The sequence below is a fragment of the Cavia porcellus genome, unplaced genomic scaffold (genome assembly GCF_034190915.1).
Source record: "Cavia porcellus strain 051 isolate PalLab524CR breed Dunkin Hartley unplaced genomic scaffold, mCavPor4.1 scaffold_6, whole genome shotgun sequence".
Taxonomy (NCBI): domain Eukaryota; kingdom Metazoa; phylum Chordata; class Mammalia; order Rodentia; family Caviidae; genus Cavia; species Cavia porcellus.
In genome coordinates this window covers 98274582-98293989 of record NW_026947489.1, presented here as the reverse complement: position 1 = coordinate 98293989, position 19408 = coordinate 98274582, and the positions used below count along the sequence as shown (strand labels likewise).

The 19408-nt window shown below is 34.1% G+C and overlaps 1 protein-coding gene across 31 annotated transcripts in view; it reads right to left on the bottom strand.

Moving 5' to 3' along the window:
- The window catches only part of Sox6 (SRY-box transcription factor 6), a 559037-nt gene that overhangs the window by 176969 nt on the left and 362660 nt on the right, over nt 1–19408 (bottom strand). For all 31 annotated transcript variants that reach the window (XM_063251818.1, XM_063251830.1, XM_063251843.1 and 28 more), the window contains 2 exons: nt 13758–13930; nt 10885–10953 (listed from right to left, as the gene is read on the bottom strand). In XM_063251818.1, the coding sequence (XP_063107888.1) occupies nt 10885–10953; nt 13758–13930 (242 nt within the window). The remainder of the gene's footprint in view (nt 1–10884; nt 10954–13757; nt 13931–19408) is intronic.

Sequence of the window (19408 nt, the reverse complement as noted above, 5' to 3'; positions counted from 1 at the left end):
TAATTGTTTTCAGACAGTCTGAACCACAGTCAGCGCTACTCCCACAGTTAAGAGTTCTAGTCACTTAACACATCTCTTTTCAAATGAAAATACAACATATAGTGAAAACAAGAGAGTCCAGGAAAAGGTATTACGTGCTATATATGCCACTGACATAATACTTCAATAGGATATGCTGTAATTTCCTGCAATTAATACTTAGAAAACCTACATGGATATTTTTCCCAAAAATTATAATATTCTACTTGCAACACCAAAATTAAGTTTGTGTCACCCTTTCCATTATATAGTCCTAGAACTAAAAGCTTGTCATTGGCTGCAGAAAACTGTTTTCTATATCCTGAAAGCAAGCATTTATAAGCCGTCTTCCTAAATCTATTTTTCTAAATTTCCACCATAGCCATCATTTTATGTGGCAAGTATTATAAACCATCACAATATTTCACAAAGGCAACATGAATTGAACCTTGTGATCTCAAACCCTTTGATGGTTAAAATGAAACCAGTGCTCCTACATGGACATAGCTTATCCTGTATCAAAGTTGACATTTGTCTTCAAGCTTTATCAATAAGAATACTTACTGCATAGGGAATGGTGGTACAGGCCTATAATTCCAGAGCGTACCTATAATCCCAGAACACATACATGGCTGGAGTTGTAGCTCAGTGCAAAGGCTCTGAGTTCAATTCCCAGTATAAAAATAAAAATAAGAACAATAAAAGCTGCTCACTTCTTTTTCTAAAGGCTGGAGCACATTCCTATCATCCAGAATCAGAGATCGATTTTCCAATAATCTTTAGAATTCTTATTCTAAATATATGACAAGAATCTTATTTACTGGAGGGCACGCACTCAGTACTAGCACCTCAAAGACTAGGTATAGACATCCCGAGTCCAAATCTAGGCTTTTTTCTGTCATTGATCTGACCTCTCACTGCTATAGTGCCATCTTATCCTCAAATTGGGGCCACACACCCTCCACAGAAAGGAGAAGAGCCCACTCCTGTTGAGAACAGACCAGTAATCTTCTCCAGACCTCCTCCTTTCCCTGAGTTTGAAATCATGGCCTCCTTAAACTAAGGAGAACAAGTCTATGGAGTTAAATCAGCTGGTGGGGAGAATGATGAAGTTAGACACCAGTGAAACAGATTGAAAGCCCTGGAAAGATCTATGCTTGCATATTTTTCCAGCTATCTTGAGACTTATTTTTGTTTTTGTTTTATAACTACAAGCTCAGTTTAACAGAAAGAAATCAAGTATGACAGTCAAATCCTAAGATTTTGTGATTATACTCAATTCGAGGATGATCACAAGAGCTAGAAGCCCACTCCTTGTATAAAGTGGAATGATACTGTTATTCATGAAAGTAATGCATTTTTTTCTAGACTTATCTCAATGCGTTTTTTTATGTAATTAAGATCCTACTGCATTTACATTATTGTGTTCCAGAATTTTTCCACTTAATGTTGTAACATTATCGCAAATTAAAAATTACTCCATGGTAGCTCATCACATGAATATATGATAAATTTTATTAACATTAAAACAGCATTCTTTCAACGTGTATCTAAATTTTTAAACCAACTTTTTTCTTATATAAGAGCAGTATGTGTTAGTTTGTTTTAAAAAACTAAAACAAAAATGGTTTAACTATAATTCTACAATTTGAAGGCATTTGCCTTAAAATTGTATTTATAACCACTTAATGTATACAGTATAACAAATCAGGGTCCCAACATTCAGTACTCAATGTTACTAAGAAGGAAAGTTACTAGACCAGGATAGAGGCCAAGGTCCTGAACACAGAGTTCAGATTATCTTTTCTATTGACCACTATAATCTGAACTTTCTCCCACAAAGGATCCATAAGAGTCGAAGAGTTCTCAGGATATACGTCCACCCTATGTAGAATCCCTGAACGGGTCGGCTCAGAAAACCAGTGGATCTGACAATCCACATTAGGATTAAACTAAAAAATCTTAACAGCAAAATAGCAAAATGCCAACTTCAAGTACTCTGTTTTCTAACCCTGCATCATAGACAGTGCCGTAATGAAATGGAATTCCCCGTTGTTGTTCCATCATTTGTGATGCTTGTGTATTTCACTTGTGCCTGTTTGTTTCCTGATCTGTCTGATAATCTCAGACTAGCCTCTGGCAAAAACCTAGTAATTCTATTAGCTCATTTCTGCTGGTATCAAGGGCATTTTCATACCCAAAGAATACCAGGCCACCTAATCATCTCTCCATCAAATTTGTCTTCAGAAAAAAGAGAGTAGCAACCTGAGTATACACACAAAGCACTAAAAAAAACAAAGTTAAAGTAAAGAAAAAAGCTTGAGTTTTTCCTTTTCTTAAACTTCCATTACTCATCACTAAATAAGATGACAGCTGTCTGTTCACGTGTATTTTCTTTCTCTTCACCTTGTTTCCTTAGCACAAGTCAGGAAAAGGAGGCACTTAAAGCCACAGAATGCAGCAGAGAATGCTTTAGGACAGAAGAATACCTGAACCAACAGTTGGAGGACCTTCCTTTCTGGGAGGTTTCCATATCTGCATTGTTAGGTCCTTTCAATTAGATGGATCCTTATAGTGCGCTAATTATCTACACATGATCAGCCACATCCAGTTTAAGGAATATCCACCTAATTTTTGTGTACAATCTTGACTGAATAACAGTTCGTGAAAACGCTTTTCCGTTTGGGAGACTGCCCCTGATGTCATTTCTTAAAAGAAATAACCCTTAAAGCCACTCAATTGACACTTCCTATGGATAATACAACCAAAGAAGGTATGAAGTGCGACAGTGGAAACGGTAGTGTAGTACCAGCCAGGCTGGGGCTCCTGGAGTTCTCAGGACAGCTTGTCCACCTTGTCAACACGTTTCAGCAGCAGCCGAGACACCCAACGGAGAGTCTTTTTCAGCCGCACTAACCTCAGCCACTACAGAAAATTCATCTCTGAACATTTTCAGCTAAAATTCTTTCAATAAAAGGTATGTATAACAAAAGCCAGAACTGTATCCTGATTGAGAGTGGACTCTTTTACTCTGACCTGTAAATTCCTTAATTTTCCTTGTAAATAGTAGAACTTTAAATTCTCTTAATGGACTGTGCGGTGGATAAAATTAATTCACTGTTTCATGGGAGAAATTACACCTTTTGCATCATTTATTTTCTTTTATTTTGCACAAGTAAAAATATCTGGCTCTAACATTAATAACTTTGAGTGAAAGTTACTATATGTGAATTAAAAATGGTTATGTCAGTACATCCCTCAGCATTTAAAAGATATTTCCCTGTGCAATATCAAGTGTCACACAGTATATCAATTTTTATTTCCCATCTCTCAAGTCTGGTATGCATACTGTTTAACTTCTTAAATTCTAAGTATAGACATAATTCAAAAATGCTTGACTTACAGGAGATGGTGTATGTAAGATTTATATGAACAACTTTATTTTAAAACAAGAAGGACTTCTGCATTTTGTACTGCTACATCACATAACGTCATCTGTGTTTAAAAAGCTATAAAATAAATTGGAAAGGTTCATTTACTATCCTTCTAATTTCACAAGCACTATCGATCTAATAGCAAGGACCATTTTCATGTAAAAGGTGGAAATTTGACCCTGTTTTTCTAGAATAAAATGCCATGCTGTCTTTCATAAACTCTCTAAGCATCTTTGCCTAATTCTCCATCAACCATTTTCAAGTGCCTAAGGAACCTGGCTCTTACACACTGACAAACCAGCCTGTCTTCTCTCTCTTCTCTTTCTCTCTCTCTCTCTCTCTCTCTCTCTCTCTCTCTCTCTCTTGCACACACAGACACACACACACACACACACACACACAGATTAGAAGGGTATTAGAGACTATCACTAAACTGAACCTTCAAAGTAATAGAAATTAATCAAGAAACAGATGAGAGACACATCCTCCCTAAAAGACTGAGTCAGTATTAGGTAACATCACATGCCAGCACCATCCAGACTAATCTGCCCCTTATACTAGGCCCCTTTTGTGCCTCTCTGAAGAGGCACAAAACTCTGCCACTTTAGTTTCAGAAAGAAGCAGAGATTGGTTTACCTGAATTTTTATTTTTTCAGGGTTTTCAAAACAAGATGGTAGGAAAGTTAATAGATTGCATATTGTTATCTTCAAAGTAGTTGCTCATATTATAAGATATAGGCAAGAAAAATTGATCAAATAATATAGGCACAAACCTATATTTTCATTTTAGTGAACTAAAAGACATTAGTATAACTACATTTCCTTTTCTTTCTTTCTCCTTTTCCCTATTTGAGTTTCTCTTTCCTTTTAAACAGTTTCTTCCCATTTCACATTATCAGTTGTACGTTTTGGATCTTAATTGCTCTTTTGGCTTCTCACACTAAGAAAACAATATGATGCTTACACATGCCAGTCTGATTTAATTCACTTATGAGTATGGTCTCGAATTGTAACCATTTATCCATAAAAGTCCTGAGTTTATCCTTGTTTATAGCTAAGTAGTACTCTGTTGTATAAAAATACCACATCTTTTTTTATCCATTCTTCAATTGATGGACACATTGCACAATAGCATTCCCTAAGAAATGAAATACTTGGGGGGTCAATCCAACAAAGAAAGTAAAAGATCTATATATTGAAAGTACTCTTACAGTACTCTGAAAAAGGAGATTAAAGAAGATATCAGAAAATGGAAAGATTTCCCTAGTTCATGGATAGGAAGAGCCAACATTGTGAAAATGGCCATAATCCAAAAATTATTATACAGATTTAAAAGAAATATGAATCAATATACCATTAGCGTATCTCACAGAACCGGAGAAAACGTTTCTAAAAATTGTTTGGAAACAGAAAAGACCTAGGATAGCAAAAGGAAGCATCACTATCTCTGACTTGAAATTATACTACAAAGCCACTGTGATAAAATCAGCATGGTATTGGCAAAGATAGACCTGAGCATCGATCAGTGGAACAGATTAGAAGAGGCAGACACAACTGTAAAGACCTGAATTTTTAGTATCATGGTTTGGAAGAGAGCTGGGGAGTAGAACCTGAGGGATGAATCTAAGAAGATAAAATAAAGAATGGAGAGTCAGGCAAACACGTTAAAAACCTGAAAGAGTGCATGAAAGGCACCGAGATTCGCCTTCAGGGTTTGGTCTGCTGGGTAAGATCTTTTGCCATAAGGCCACATTGGAAAACAGGTAGTCAGCTGGTTAACTCCTATAGAGGAGCACATAGGACCCTGTCAAGTCTTTTCTTATTTATAGCTGCCTTCCAACTTAAACAATGCAGATCATTAATGTGGAGTTTTAATCCATAAGAATAATTTGTAATTTTAGCTGTTACAGGCTTTGCTCTTCATAAATTATAGTAGCTTTACCTATTCTTTATAATCCAGAAATTTTACTATTAAAATGTTTGAAGCAGGCTATAGAACATCTATCATTAGTTAAAAAGCTAATTAGATTACATAAAAGAAATAATTAGATTTGCATTTTTATCTTCATTTTAAACTTCCAAAGAAGATCACAACAGCTTGCCTGTGGGCAATTAAAAACAGCACACAGCAGAGAAATAAAGAGAGGAGAGGGGGTCTGTTTTTCCTGGTTAATTCATGATTGAAGATAGAATTACAAAATAAGGGCTTGCTGAAGCTGGGGGCTAATCCTAGACTTCTAAGCTTTGTTTATAACATTCATTTCATTGCAAAAGAGTATCAGATACATGTACAGTGCCAATAGAAGTATCAAATTATTTTCAATAGGCCCTTCTCAGAGGCTTTTGGAAGGAGATCCATTACCTGGTCAATAACACACACACACAAAAGACTACTACTAGGGCCAAACCAGGATCATTGCAATTGCCTTTTGTTTATCAATGCTAAATTAGCAAAGCGATACAATTTAAGACAGAAAAATGCTGCAAGAGACTGGAAATCAGCTCCTGGCCGTCCTCAGTTTTTCCACTGTCTGCTCCAGTCATCTCCAAAAGACAATAAATGGAAGGTCTAGCTCTTAAAATTAGAGGTCAATTAGATACTTAACGATGAGGCATATCTTCAAATATATATCTATTATTATTATGCTAGCAAAAAATTAATTAACCAGGTCAAGCAGGCCATGAAGGCTAATGTACAAAGTCATTTTTTCTGATCTTCAGACAACTACTTCACATAAAAAGGTAGTCCTTCATTCTGCTGAGTAGATACCTGAAATGCCTGTGGTTAATCATGCTGAAGGAAATAAAAGGTAAAGTTTATCTCTTTAAAAGATGAGAGTGCATCTCAAATTACTCTATTTAATTGTTTAAAGACAATCACTCTCTTGCTTGTAATATTAAATATCTCTGTAGTTTCCACACAGGAACAAAGGAAAACATATTTGTTCTAACACACGGCAAACACAGAGACACACAATGTATTCCCACAGCACACAATACTTTATTATAATCAAACCAGAAAACACTATGCATGGAAAATACTCAGACATTCTAAAGAACAAAATGAAGCTTTAATTAAACAAAAAAGTAAATAACCAGCAGGTAGTACATCACTTACAAGAAAGTTTTCAGTAAGACAAAGAGTACCGCAAGAAACAGCAAGAGAATTCAGTTCAGGTATTTTATTCGACTGAATTTATCCAACAAGAAATGATGAGAGGAGAGCAATAAATGTCATATATTAATCATAAAGAATACAAAGTATAACAACTTCAACTCTTACAATTATACTCAAAAATATGTTTGTACACTAATTGACAAAATCATTGGCCCCAGCCCAAAATGCAAAATGTTCAAATAAAATCCCAACCAACCAGTCCATTCTTAAGAGACTGTTACTCAGTCAGTCATGTAGGGTAAGAACATTGCCTGACTAGCACAACATACAAAAAACTTGAATTACTCTACATTCGAGGTCTGAGATATTTAAATAATTGTGTAATACCATTTATCCTTGAAAACTTTCTCACAGAGATATTTTAACGACAAGGATTCTTTTGCAAAGATTAAGTTCTGGTTGTAAAATGACTTGAATGTATTCTATTGACATACTATAGAAGGCATAGAATGTGATACACTGTATCTATAAGAATATTTTCTCTAATTTCAAAAACCACAGCATGGTCAAATGAGGTTAGTTGAATAAATATACGGATGGGTCAAGAAATCATGATAAAATACTTTGCTTTTCTTAGTCTCATTTAATAATTGATTAAAATACAATAAATATGATTTGATCTGTTGATAACTGTCTCATGGATTAAAAGTTAATTTTATTTATCAGTTAGTTTAAAAATATAGTGGATTGGACCAGGGATATAGCTCAATGGCGTAAGCACCTGCCTGGCAAGTGCAAGGTTATGAGTTTGATTCCTGGTACCAAAGAAAAAAAATGTGTGTGTGTGATGTATTAAAATGTAGTTAAAATATTATAGTGCATTGGGTGGGGTTCAGAGGATAAAATTATTGAAGCAATTATCTGTTCTTTGTAAATATTGCCATGGTCAAGAATCCATATCCCATGACCTATTGTAGAGACTTGATAAACTGGGCTATTTCTGTCCTAGAAATCTTAAAAATATCTAATTTCTTCTGGGCTCCACATAAGGCGAATTACTTAATATGTAACAAATTAAAGGAATTATCATTTTCTTGAAAGCACAAATAAGGATTTGAATTTGCTAAGCAAACAGCCTCCTAAAAGATTTGCTAATATTAAAATATTTTAATAATCATTTAAAATTATGATTCTGATTTTTAAATGGTAAAAATTGGTTCATCAAAAATATAAAAACAGTTCACAAAATCATTCATCACACTTTTCAACACTTACATGGTCTGTATCTCTTTTAAAGTTTAGTCAGAATTTATCAAGGCAAAATTAGGTTTAAAATTATATTCAACAAGAAAATATAAATGAAATTGTTTTTGACATACATGTATGTTTTGATTGAGTACAAAATAAAGTAAGCATAGGAATTTTTATGATATGATCTTAATCATGGCTCTTCTAATTATAGTGGAAGATGCTCTTTTAAAATCTGTACAAACCATTCAGGTTTTTATTTTTCCCCTTTATAACAGATCCAAATGTGTTTAACAGCAGTTGTTACAAGAGGTTAGACACTCTGCCCTTTCTTTCTCTTAAAGTTTGGAAATTGCAAGCCATAATTACTAATTTGAAAGACAGCATTCTAAGCTAGAAGAATAGTCTTGAATAAAGCCACCTGATACTCTACTCATAAACCATAGCACTTGCCATAGTTTATTCCTGCTAACCATGTTAACTATTAGTTCTAAGAGTCAAGATTGGAAAAGAAAAGAAAATGTTTTATTTGCTTTTAGAGGAAAAAATATGTTATATTATGAATCATTTTGTTTTATTTTTTCTCCTATTTGGTTTTCAAATGGGAGAATATTTCTTTTTTGTGATTAAAAACTGATGCATTTCTTCAACCTTATATTTTGTTTAAAATGTATATTTAAATTAGCTCAACACTGATGTTTCTCCTACATTTGATCATGTCTGTGATTTGTCAAAAACTATATTTGAAAATATAGTGAATCCCATTCAGCTTTCACTAAAATAACTAAAATTCTTAATATGAAAACTTGCTTTGTAAGTGTCAAAGATAAGTTCTGTGTAAGGAGTGATTTTTAGGGTTTGAAAAATTCTTCTAATGGTCTCATACTGATAACATAAATCCTGACAAAATAAGTCATGAAACATCTGCTTAGGACAGAGTGAACTGTAAATACAGGTCTTCCTTTATTTTTTTAAATATGAATTTTTATTCTAAATAGTTCTATTTCTTAAAATTAATGCAAGCTAGATACTGAATAACTCTATAATTTTATACTTATATGTCTAAGTCCAAATGCAGATCAGTATAAAGTTTGAAACTTTAAACAATAAAAAGGCCTACAATAGTTAAAACAAATTAAATTTCTATAATAAAGTTTAGAAATTATTCCTTTCTTCTCAAATTGAACATTCAGATAAATATTTTAATATCATGTTCCATAATTTTCTTAAAAAGACATCAATTGAGTACAAACAAGATATAACTATAAAATCATACATAAGCAATGCTAATAATATTTCACGAAAATATTGTAAACCTGTTGTAATTCGTCATAATTCTTCAGTGCCATGGAAAAGCATCAATTAAGACAGACTGTACAACTCTGAACTAACTGAAACAGATTAGAAATAAATAAGCAGAAATAGTAAAAGCATTAATAATAATTAACTAGGGGTCTTCTATTCTTGCTTTACAAATAAAAGAAACAGAGAAAACTAAATGATCATGTTATTTAACACCTACTGAGCTCTTAGAGAGGGACTGAGAGAAAAATGTTGGAAACCACAGGCTAAGAATCTTGACCTTAGCAGTAGGAAATTCACTGAAATTTTTAATAAGTCGAGAACAAGGTAACACCCAGACAGTTATTTAATTAAGAATCTCAGTGTGAATTATAAAAGATATATCAGGATGAGAAATTATTCCAAGATTTAACTGTAAAGACTGACCATCATAAATCCAAAGATATTCAATCTTATCCATATTTGGAGTCTATTTTGAAACATACATATTTAAGTAGGAATATAAAATCAAAACACAAACAAAAAAAGCACAAATATTGGCAAAAATCGTTCACTGAAGTTAGCTGGGGAAAAAATCAAATAAAGGAAAGGCACTTTTTCAGACACAAAAATACTTCTTCAAATATAAAGTGTTTCAAATACAGTAACTATTATCTTGAACATTAAGAATAACTAATAAAATGAAGCAAATATTTAAATTACAGTCTCTAGTACTCATCAGTGAGGTAGGAGATTAGAATAAACCATGAGATAGATAGATAGATAGATAGATAATTAGATAGATGATAGATTTCATTTGATAACATAAGGCAAATATAATATACATAATCTATATTATTCACCTTAAGAAAAGTAATAATATTGAATATTCTGGCTCAACTAGATTAAATCACAGGTCTCATAATTTGGAAAATATCTACAGTAACCAAGAGAAATACATTTTATAGTAGGTTAAGTATAACTTTATAACCAATATTCTTGAAGATTAATCACTAGACCCCCCTTTCTTATCCTAGCACTTTCCAGAACTCACATTATCTATGTTCCTGTTCAGAAATAGAAACCATTTTCCTTTCTCAAATAACTATAGTTGAATGACACTCAGACCCTAAAGGAATGATTGAATCAGACCATCACCTTCCTGACAAGCCATGATAATTGTTTTGCACAGCCACAAGAAAAAGAAACTCTCTAAATAAAGTTATAATTATTGAGAACAAGTTTTCCTTTTTAGACTATAAACTCCTTGAAGACAGATTACTAATCACTAGTTTTCAAATTCTCCCCAGCATCTAGAAGGGACACAGTTAAATATTTGTTAAGGAACAAGGTAACTATTAGCAGCCTTTTCTCAGTTCTTCTCATAATCAGCCCAGTGAGCATTAATACATAAATAAAAGTTAGCTTCTCTCCATAATACTATCACATACCAAAACACAAAGCAGAAAGCAGTTGGGGGCAATGAAAGTAGCATTGGTATCCTCTCTTGGAAATCAAAATGTCTTAATGTGGTTATGTTTAGTAGATGGCAGAAGGAAAAAAAGATCTGACTTTTTCTGCTTATATATTGTTTCAGAGAAGAATGCTTCAACCACTCTTCAGTCAATATTTCCTGAATCTACTTGTACAATTTTGTACGATATCCTTGAACAACAGCTCTATTAGTACTGTTTATAAGATGGGGTACATTTGCAGCACTCCATTCCATTTTCTCAGAGAAAAGTTTCTAAGCATAATCAGATGAGGGTAATAAAAAACACTGACCTGGATCTGTTGCTGCAGGAGATTAATTTTGTGCTGCTGTTGCAGAAGTTGCTGCTGTTGTCTTGCAATCTATCAGAAATAAAGTTTCATTAAGTTAAAATGAAATGCTTACACTTTTGCCATCACCTTAGATATCTCTCCTGGAATTACAAAACTGCTTTAGTGCACCTCTGTATGAAAGAGTTTTATCACACGAAAATGGTAAGAATCAGAAAGTTGAAGGAAAAAGATTTTTTTGAACTATACCATCTCTCTGCTTTGGCTGCATGTGAAAACTACCCAGGTTATATTACATTTGTGAGCAATTCACCCAAATCTTCACTAGTCAATAGGGAAATCAGGGTATGGGAAATTCCATCCTTGTAGGATCAAGACAAGAAAACTCTGGTCACATTAGTCTAAAGAGTTTAATTGGGGCATAAAAGGGAAATCTGTAAGCAAATACAGGAAAAGGCTCTTTATAACTTGATATGATTTACTTTGGTAAAATCTTTTTTGATGGAAAGATTTTGTAACTGATATACTTATGTATATTGTCAAGGAGCATAAAAAAGAATGCAGAGTAAAAACTCTTTAGTTTTTTGTTGTTGCTGAAGACCAACTGAGCTATAATTTACATTTATTCTTTTGAAAGTAATATGCTTATTTTACAGTACAGTATCTATACACTCTTGCTTAACCAACAGTTAAGTCAAAGATTTTGATTTGTTATAAAAAGAAATATTAATCATTTAATACAAGCCCTATTGAGGTCTTGATCTGTTCATAATGTCTCTAGGATATGGTGCTCACTATGGAGTATAGCTAGGTACCAGAATGCTTGTTGCCTCAAAAACTGATCTGGTAGAGTTTGAAGTCCAGGGAGATGCTCCTTATCAGAAACACACTAATTGACAACCTATGAAACAGGAGAACACTTGGTCACTTTGGTTTAGTAGTGTGCCTTGTAGGCAGCAATTTTCTCCCTATTTATTCTTATTCTCAAAAGCTAAAATTCTAGAATGGTCTTGATGGAAGACCAAATGAGTATGGGTCAGGCCCAATCCCTGGGTGCATTCTTCCTGAGCCTTTCTGATGCTGTATCCTGGTGCAGGAGGAAATGCCCAAGTCATTTCACTCAGCATAAAATAACACAGCAGTCTGCTCCCAAATGTTGCTTTATAATTTCTGGTGATAACTGACTCATACTGCAAAACATGATAAAGCTGCACCTAAAACACAATATAGTTTGATAAATAGGACTACTGTTTCCCAAAATGGAAGAGTATTTAATGGGCAAAATGAAGAGCATTTAATTAGCTTGGAATGGCCCACTGTGCTTGTCACCCTCAAATCAGAAATGGACAACTCACTCTGCAGCTCTAGGTATAGATGCTGGATCCTGTGAATATTTATTTCCTCTTAGCAAACTAGTGATACACCACTAGGTATCTAATATTGATGGTCCCTCCTAAATGATAAAGTGTTGCACAGAAATGCATCCAAACACCACAGTGCAATTACTAGACGTGTGGGTTTGACACAGTGAAGTATGGTACATAAGCACCATGTGGCTCAAATTCTGAATTTTATTTGCCAATCGGTTGAGCTACATGCTTGCTTCATTGAGCATGACAACCTAGTTTTAAGTGTCATTTAATTTTCATTTTGAAATATAATTACAAAGTGTTCACTGTAAGATATCACTCGTCTGCAAATGTGTCAAGATTAATTTGTGCTAGCTTATTCACAAGTGTCAATAGTTAATTACTGTGTCATCTCTGGATGGCTAAATGACATTCTAACTTCTGATTTTTTACAGTGTTCCTTTATGTTATTTTCCATTAGGGGCTAAGTCCATATTCCTACATGTGGGCAAATATTCAAGCACATAAAATACCAGACGTCACAACTCATTAAAATCAACAGAGCATATATTGCTCTATATACCCCTATAAAATACATTTAACTGAAAAGATAATTCCAGTAATAATGTCAGATTCCTAAAAACTGCACATTAATTTGAGTCTGTCTGATCTAAAGCATCAGGGACTACTCTATAGGATCACTGTTGTTAGATTAATGTACTCCATGAGACAAGAAAAACATTTGGGAAAGTGATTTATCTTTTAAAAGATACACATTTATACGTTGCTCTTTTTTTTTTTTTTTCTCACTTCTAAGTTAATCAAGTCAACTTCTTTTAGGAACCACGTGCTGTTTTCAATGATTTACCTATGCCATTAGTAATGACCATAAAAGTTATCATCCAAACCAAGACAACACTTGTGAATAGGCGAGGGGGGATATTAAAAATTACCCTGAGAAACAAGTATAAAACCGGGTTATCTGGGCGAAAACCAAGGTGTGACTACTCTATCTTTAAAGCTAGAGAAAACTGTTGGACCAGTAAGTTAAAAAAAAAAAAATTTTTTTTTCCAGAACAGAAGTCTTCTGGATGAAGAAAGGCCCAGAGAGGTCATTTCTCTTAAACTACCCTGAGATTAGCTGTAATCCCTATGTGAATGAGTGTTCCTGAGTAATTAAATAAATGGAAACTTTCTGGAACAATGTATCAGTTCAGTTACGCCTAGTTATTACGATGCCTTTCTTTGTCCTCCACATAACCCCTCGGTTTTCTTCAAGATTCTAATTTTCCAGTCTGTCTTTCTTTCCTTGCTTGCTAGCTTTTGATCTTTCTTTCTTTCTGTCCTTCTTCCTTCCTTCCTTCTTTCCTTCCTTCCTTCTTTCATTTCTTTCTTGCCCTTCCTTCTGGTTAATTTGTATTTTTTTTTTTAAGAAGGCTTATAACAAATAAAGCAATCAATGTGATTACTCGCTGAGCTTGGCACATTCCACATCTCCAGTTCATCAGCTTCTTTTGCAGGGCTCACCTGTTCTTGCTGTTGGCGAGCAAGGTCCATTTGCTGCCGTTGTTTCTCAATTTGTGAGGCTGCCAGTTTTTTCTGTTCATCATGGGCTGCCAAAAGCTGCTCCCGCAAACTGATCAGCTGGGTAATCATAGTGGAGAGCTGCCGTTCTTTTTCTGCCAGGCTCTCAGGTGTACCTAGAATGGAAGTGAGAAGAGGTCTCACAAGCTTGAGGAATATCTGATGAAATCAGGGAATGTGGGAAGAATTTGGGAAAGCACTCCCCCAGATACGGAAAGACCTGGGACAATAACAGCAGGCCATGGTGAGCCCAGGAACACCACAGGCAGTTACGGCAGCAGGACGAATGCTATGGTTTGTCACTGTTCTTGCCAAGAAACAGCATTGTCATCAATGAAATCCTTACACATTCCCCCTTTTAGCTCTACAACTAAAAGCCGAGCTGCCTACTCCACTCCCACCTCATCACACTCCCACCCTATCTATTTAACCCAGTTAGGAAACCTATGATATATAGAGATCAGAAATTACAGATCATATTAATGTTCCATAATCACCTCTATTCTCAACTAAGACAATACCAATAGGTGTGACACAGTAGATACTTATTAACTATTACTTAAGGACTTTTTGATCATTGCCCTCAAAATGTTTCTATTGTGCAAAGATCTGTATCTGAAGTCTGAAGTTCAGAAGTCAGGGGTCAATCTCTCCGACACGGAATAAGCTCAAGGAAAACAATAAAAATTGCCTGATGTAAGAAAGGATTGAACGTGGCTTTTTTTTCCTACAAAAGGATCAAGCTAAAGTTCTCAAGTTCATCATTAAAGGCAACAATGTTGCTTACGGGACTCTCTTGTTTGCCACAGTCATTCTTCAAAGGAAAAAAATACATTTTGAGGTTGAAAAGGTTATGCATAAGGATACGCTGTTTAATGAATATGATGTCGCTGAACACTTATGGTATGCACTAATGGTGCTGAACAGTCTTTTTATGGGCAAATTGCATAGCTCTCCTAAGTAAAGGGTACAGAATCCTTTTGTGAATCTAAATTAGAGCATTTTACTGCAGCATAAGATAAGAATTTCAATCCACTGTATTTGAGCCACACAGGTTTCATTATGAAGAAATGATCTATGATTTGAAAGCTTTTCAGAAAGATGCCACCAGCTGTCAAAGGGGACAAAGATTGCCAATTTTTGTGTATATAGCAAGAGACACTTCTAACCTCCTTTAAATCCTTCTCAATTCTGCTAAGAAAGCACCAGGACAATCTGAGACTATAACAATATTTTAAGTATTAGTGACCCTACTCTCTCAGTGCCCAGTGGAAAAAAGGCAGCCTCAGAAGATGCAGGCTTCCACTTGCTAATGTGTAATTCCTACAAGGTAAAACTGATGTCAGCAGAGAAGCTAGCACATTTAGGACTACCTTGGGATCCTTAATGTCAACTCGGGTTCAAAAAAAAAAAATCTGTCCGTATTCTTTAAAGAATCACTGAGCTGAGAGATGACCTAAAATCAAAATTAAGGTAGTGAAAATTGAGAAAATGAAAGAGTATTTCATCGATAAAGAAACAAATACTGTACCAAAACTAATGAGTAGTTATTTTTTCTAGGTTATGGAATCGATGTCAAAAATCATTGGTATGTATGTCACCAACAGGAACTTCAGGTTATTAAAAGGAAGAACTTCCTTTTCCAGAAATATTATACTATACAAATACAAAAGCAGACTCGCAAAGAAGATTGTAAAATCTCTTCAAAAATACAGAAAAGCTGAATTAATATACATGTTAATAGACACAATAATCAGAAAATACAAGAAGAGCATGAAATGTATGTATTTACTACTTTCATTCATTTTTAGTTCCATAAATATTTCCTGAACGGTAACAGTGTATATCTTCAAGTAATCACAGATATAAATGTAAACTACATTATAAGAATTTAAAACAAGACAAATATTTGGGGGAAGATTTAAACAGGTTTGGAGCACACAAGTTCAAGGACAGTAACATGAAAAAGTAGCATATTTTGAGGAAAATGAATAGGAGTTAACTAAGTAAAGACTTGGAATGTGCTTTTTGGTCAAGGAATTTCCCAAAAGGAGAAAACAGTACATAGCAAAGGCCATGTGTGTGTGTGCATACGTGTGTGTGCAATCGGGGTATGTGGGTTCTATGTTTTTAAGAAGTTAAATAAAGGTAATAAAATTTAAACAAGGAAAATAGAGGGGACTAGAGTACTAGACAAGGCTAGAAAGGCAGGAAAAGTCTCCAGTATTCCAACTCTTATACACTATGTTTAATGACCTTCCCATTTATTCTAAGAAAAACTCAAAATTACTAAAGTTATTTAAGTAAGCTTAATGTTTTTGTTATGATTGCAGTTTGGGGATTAAATTGGAAAGTTATAAAATAAATTGAATATCTGCATTTTATTACATATATTTTAATATTTTAATTTATGTGTAGCTTTTGTTATACCTATCTATATGAGGTGATTTAAGAAAAACTTTATTGGATATTGAGTAGTTCATATTCTGCAATTCTTTATTAATAAAACTTTCTACAGGATATTTTGGCCAAGAGCCAATACAGAGTGAAATCTGGTATTTAGATTTCCCAAACAAAATCGAATAATTGTTCTTGTCCCATGTCAAAAAAAAAAAAAAAAGTCTTTTCCATAATCTTCAATTTCTTTCCTTTTCTCCTCTGCAAAAGAACCACAAACTAAGGATAATACATAAATGACACCTTAGCCTCTTCTGTTTAGGATGAAGCCAAGAGAACTACTAATACATACCACTTCCATTACTTGTAGATACATATATGTAACAGAAATTGAATTTACACAATAACACCACTTCACTGAATCTTTTCACAAATTATGACATTCAAATTTATTAATTATAAATACTGGTGACATCTCAATAAACTTTTTCAACAGACTTAGATACCTGTGTAAGAAGAAAAGGTAGAAAGCAGTACTTAATTTTCAGTTGAGCATTCAGGAACTCATATAAGGCTGTCACTATCTTCTTAAACTTGAACAATACTAATATATTCTGAATAGATGTAAGTGGCATAACAAATGAGGGCAGAATGAAAAGTTGTAGTACAAAAGTCTAAAAATCACCTTTAATAGGTAAATATATATTTTAATATTTTAATATATATAAAACTTATTATATATGTTGTCCTTGGGAACCAAACTGAGGGAAATCAATTTACACCACAGAATAGCTTACATTCTCTAAATGTGTGCACAGATGTGTGTGCGGGGTGGGGGGGGATTTTTCTGTTCTGTGTCCATTATATTTATTCAGACACAATGGTTTAAACACAGAGGTATACTTCTGAACTTTCCTGCTTTACTTAATAGCAATTGCTTACGTTGCTGTGCTAAAAGTAACATCAAGTCTGAATCACACTGACCAACCCACCTGAGAACTCAAGCTATTTCAGTTCTCAAAATACTCTAACTAAACAGGAAGCTTTGCCATGGTAAAGAAAGTAGATAGCAGAAGTTGCCAAAAGAATAATCTATGGAACACCATGGTACAACCAGTGTAGTCAGGGTATGTTAAAAATGTAAACGATTATAGAACGCGCCTCTGAGTTAATCACCTCCTAAACAGATGCACCCAGTCAGGGCTTGCCTCATCCCACCCATTCCTTAAAATTTTATGGTAAAAAGTATTTAAAAGGGAGTTTTGTTAATTGTGTTTTTTTAAACTGGTATGCATTTCATAAATGGCACAAGATAATTTGTCTTCACTCAAAAAAAAAAAAATAAAAAGAGGGAAACAAAAAAAGGAAAAAGAAATTGACAGGCCACAGGTTGGACTTGCCAACCTAAATCATGTTTTGAAGTTTGATGAAATCAATTTGGGAAAAATGTAGATCAGATTCTGAGGATCTGCCCAGGCTAGCAGAGGTCATCAGTAGCTGCCTGACATCATCTGTTTCACATCTTTCAGGCTATCTTAAAATGATTCTCTACAAAAGCACTGCCAATAAAACAGCCTCTTCTCCCTCCTACACAAAAACAGAGGTAGCTTCATAAACTGCAGAAAGGAGCCAGCTGAAAAGCTTCTGCATACAGCTTCTCTACAAGTCTGCCTGCCTGCTTTTATCCAATATTACACACAATGTGCGCCTGACACTCTCCACTAAAAACTGCATCTCTTATCCAACTCCAAAGACAGTCAAGTTGGTTTTCTTCTTCTTTTTTCTTTTTTTCCTTCCAAGAGGTTGTCTTTATCCCCAAACCACATCTGTCTTGAGTTTCTCTCAGATTAGTCAGGTGGATCAGTGCTCCCCAGGGCCTGCTCCAGCTGAAGTATTTTAATTTGACTAAACACCTGATTTATTTTATCTCTCCGATGAGAAAGGCAGTTTGTCTTAATAGAGCCTGTCAGCCCACAGCCCCATTCACAGCAATTTACAGGCAGCCAGGGACGCTGGAAGAGAAGAGTGCCGTGATTCTGTATTTTATCCTCCTCCAGAAAGCACCTAAAAGCAGCTATTCACTGTTACTGCATGTGGCATTTCAGAACTGAATTAGCTTTTTATTCAAGTAACTACACTTGTTGTGAATAGCTTATCTGTAAAATTGCTACATTCACCACTGATTTTATTAACCTTTGGCTCGATCACAAAATGGTCTTCAGTTAGGAAAGACCTTTAAAATTGACACATTTTTTTTTTTTTCCTGAGGGGCCTTTATTCCAGTGACTTCAGATTTACTGAATTTGATCCACTGAGTTCTTTACCAGTTGTACTTAAAATTTTGATTCTCAATAGGAAGTCAATAGTGCATAAATAAGGAAACACTTTTCAAAATGTAAATATGATGGCAATTTCCCTCATCAAAAGTTTTAAAATACCATCTTTTATTATAACAGTTTCAAAATCAGCCCTCTAGTCTTTTTTTGGTAATAATCTGAAGAATTTGAAAAAAAAAAACTTAACTAAAATAGACAATTTTCTTTAACTTTACAAACTGTAACTACTTATCCTCCGGCCCAAAACCACAGAGAAAACACAATAAAAATAAATGAGAATTTAAGTAAAATAAGATAAAGACTTCCAATGTTGACATAAAATAAAAGGACAAAATCAAAAATAAAGCTTCAAATTTATTTCAAAGCCTTTTTACATCAGCTCATAAAAGTTAGCATCACAATCTGCCACTTAATTTTGCCCATATGAAATATATATAATTAAAATCAGTGGTGCTAGAAATAAGACTGGGCTTTGGGAAGCCACTGAAGACTCCAGATCTGGACAAAGCAGAAAACCTGCGGAGTACTTTATAAGTGAGGATTTGATGATCTCTTTTACAGTATTCCCATACTCAGAATTTTAATTGATTAAATTTTTAAACAGGTCACTTTCTTTATATGTATCTGTTCTTTGAAAGTGAATGACTACTATGGGATAATAAAAAAAAATTTTCTAACAAGAAAATCCAGAAGAGCACAATAGTTGACAGAATGAGAAAGAGGGACAACAGTTAAATTTTAATTTTTCTCATTTCATTTTTAATGAAATGAAGGACAGTGGTATTAAAACAATATTTACCAAGCCAAATAAAACTATTGTCAACAAATGACATTATCTAGAAATATGGAAGAGGGAATTTA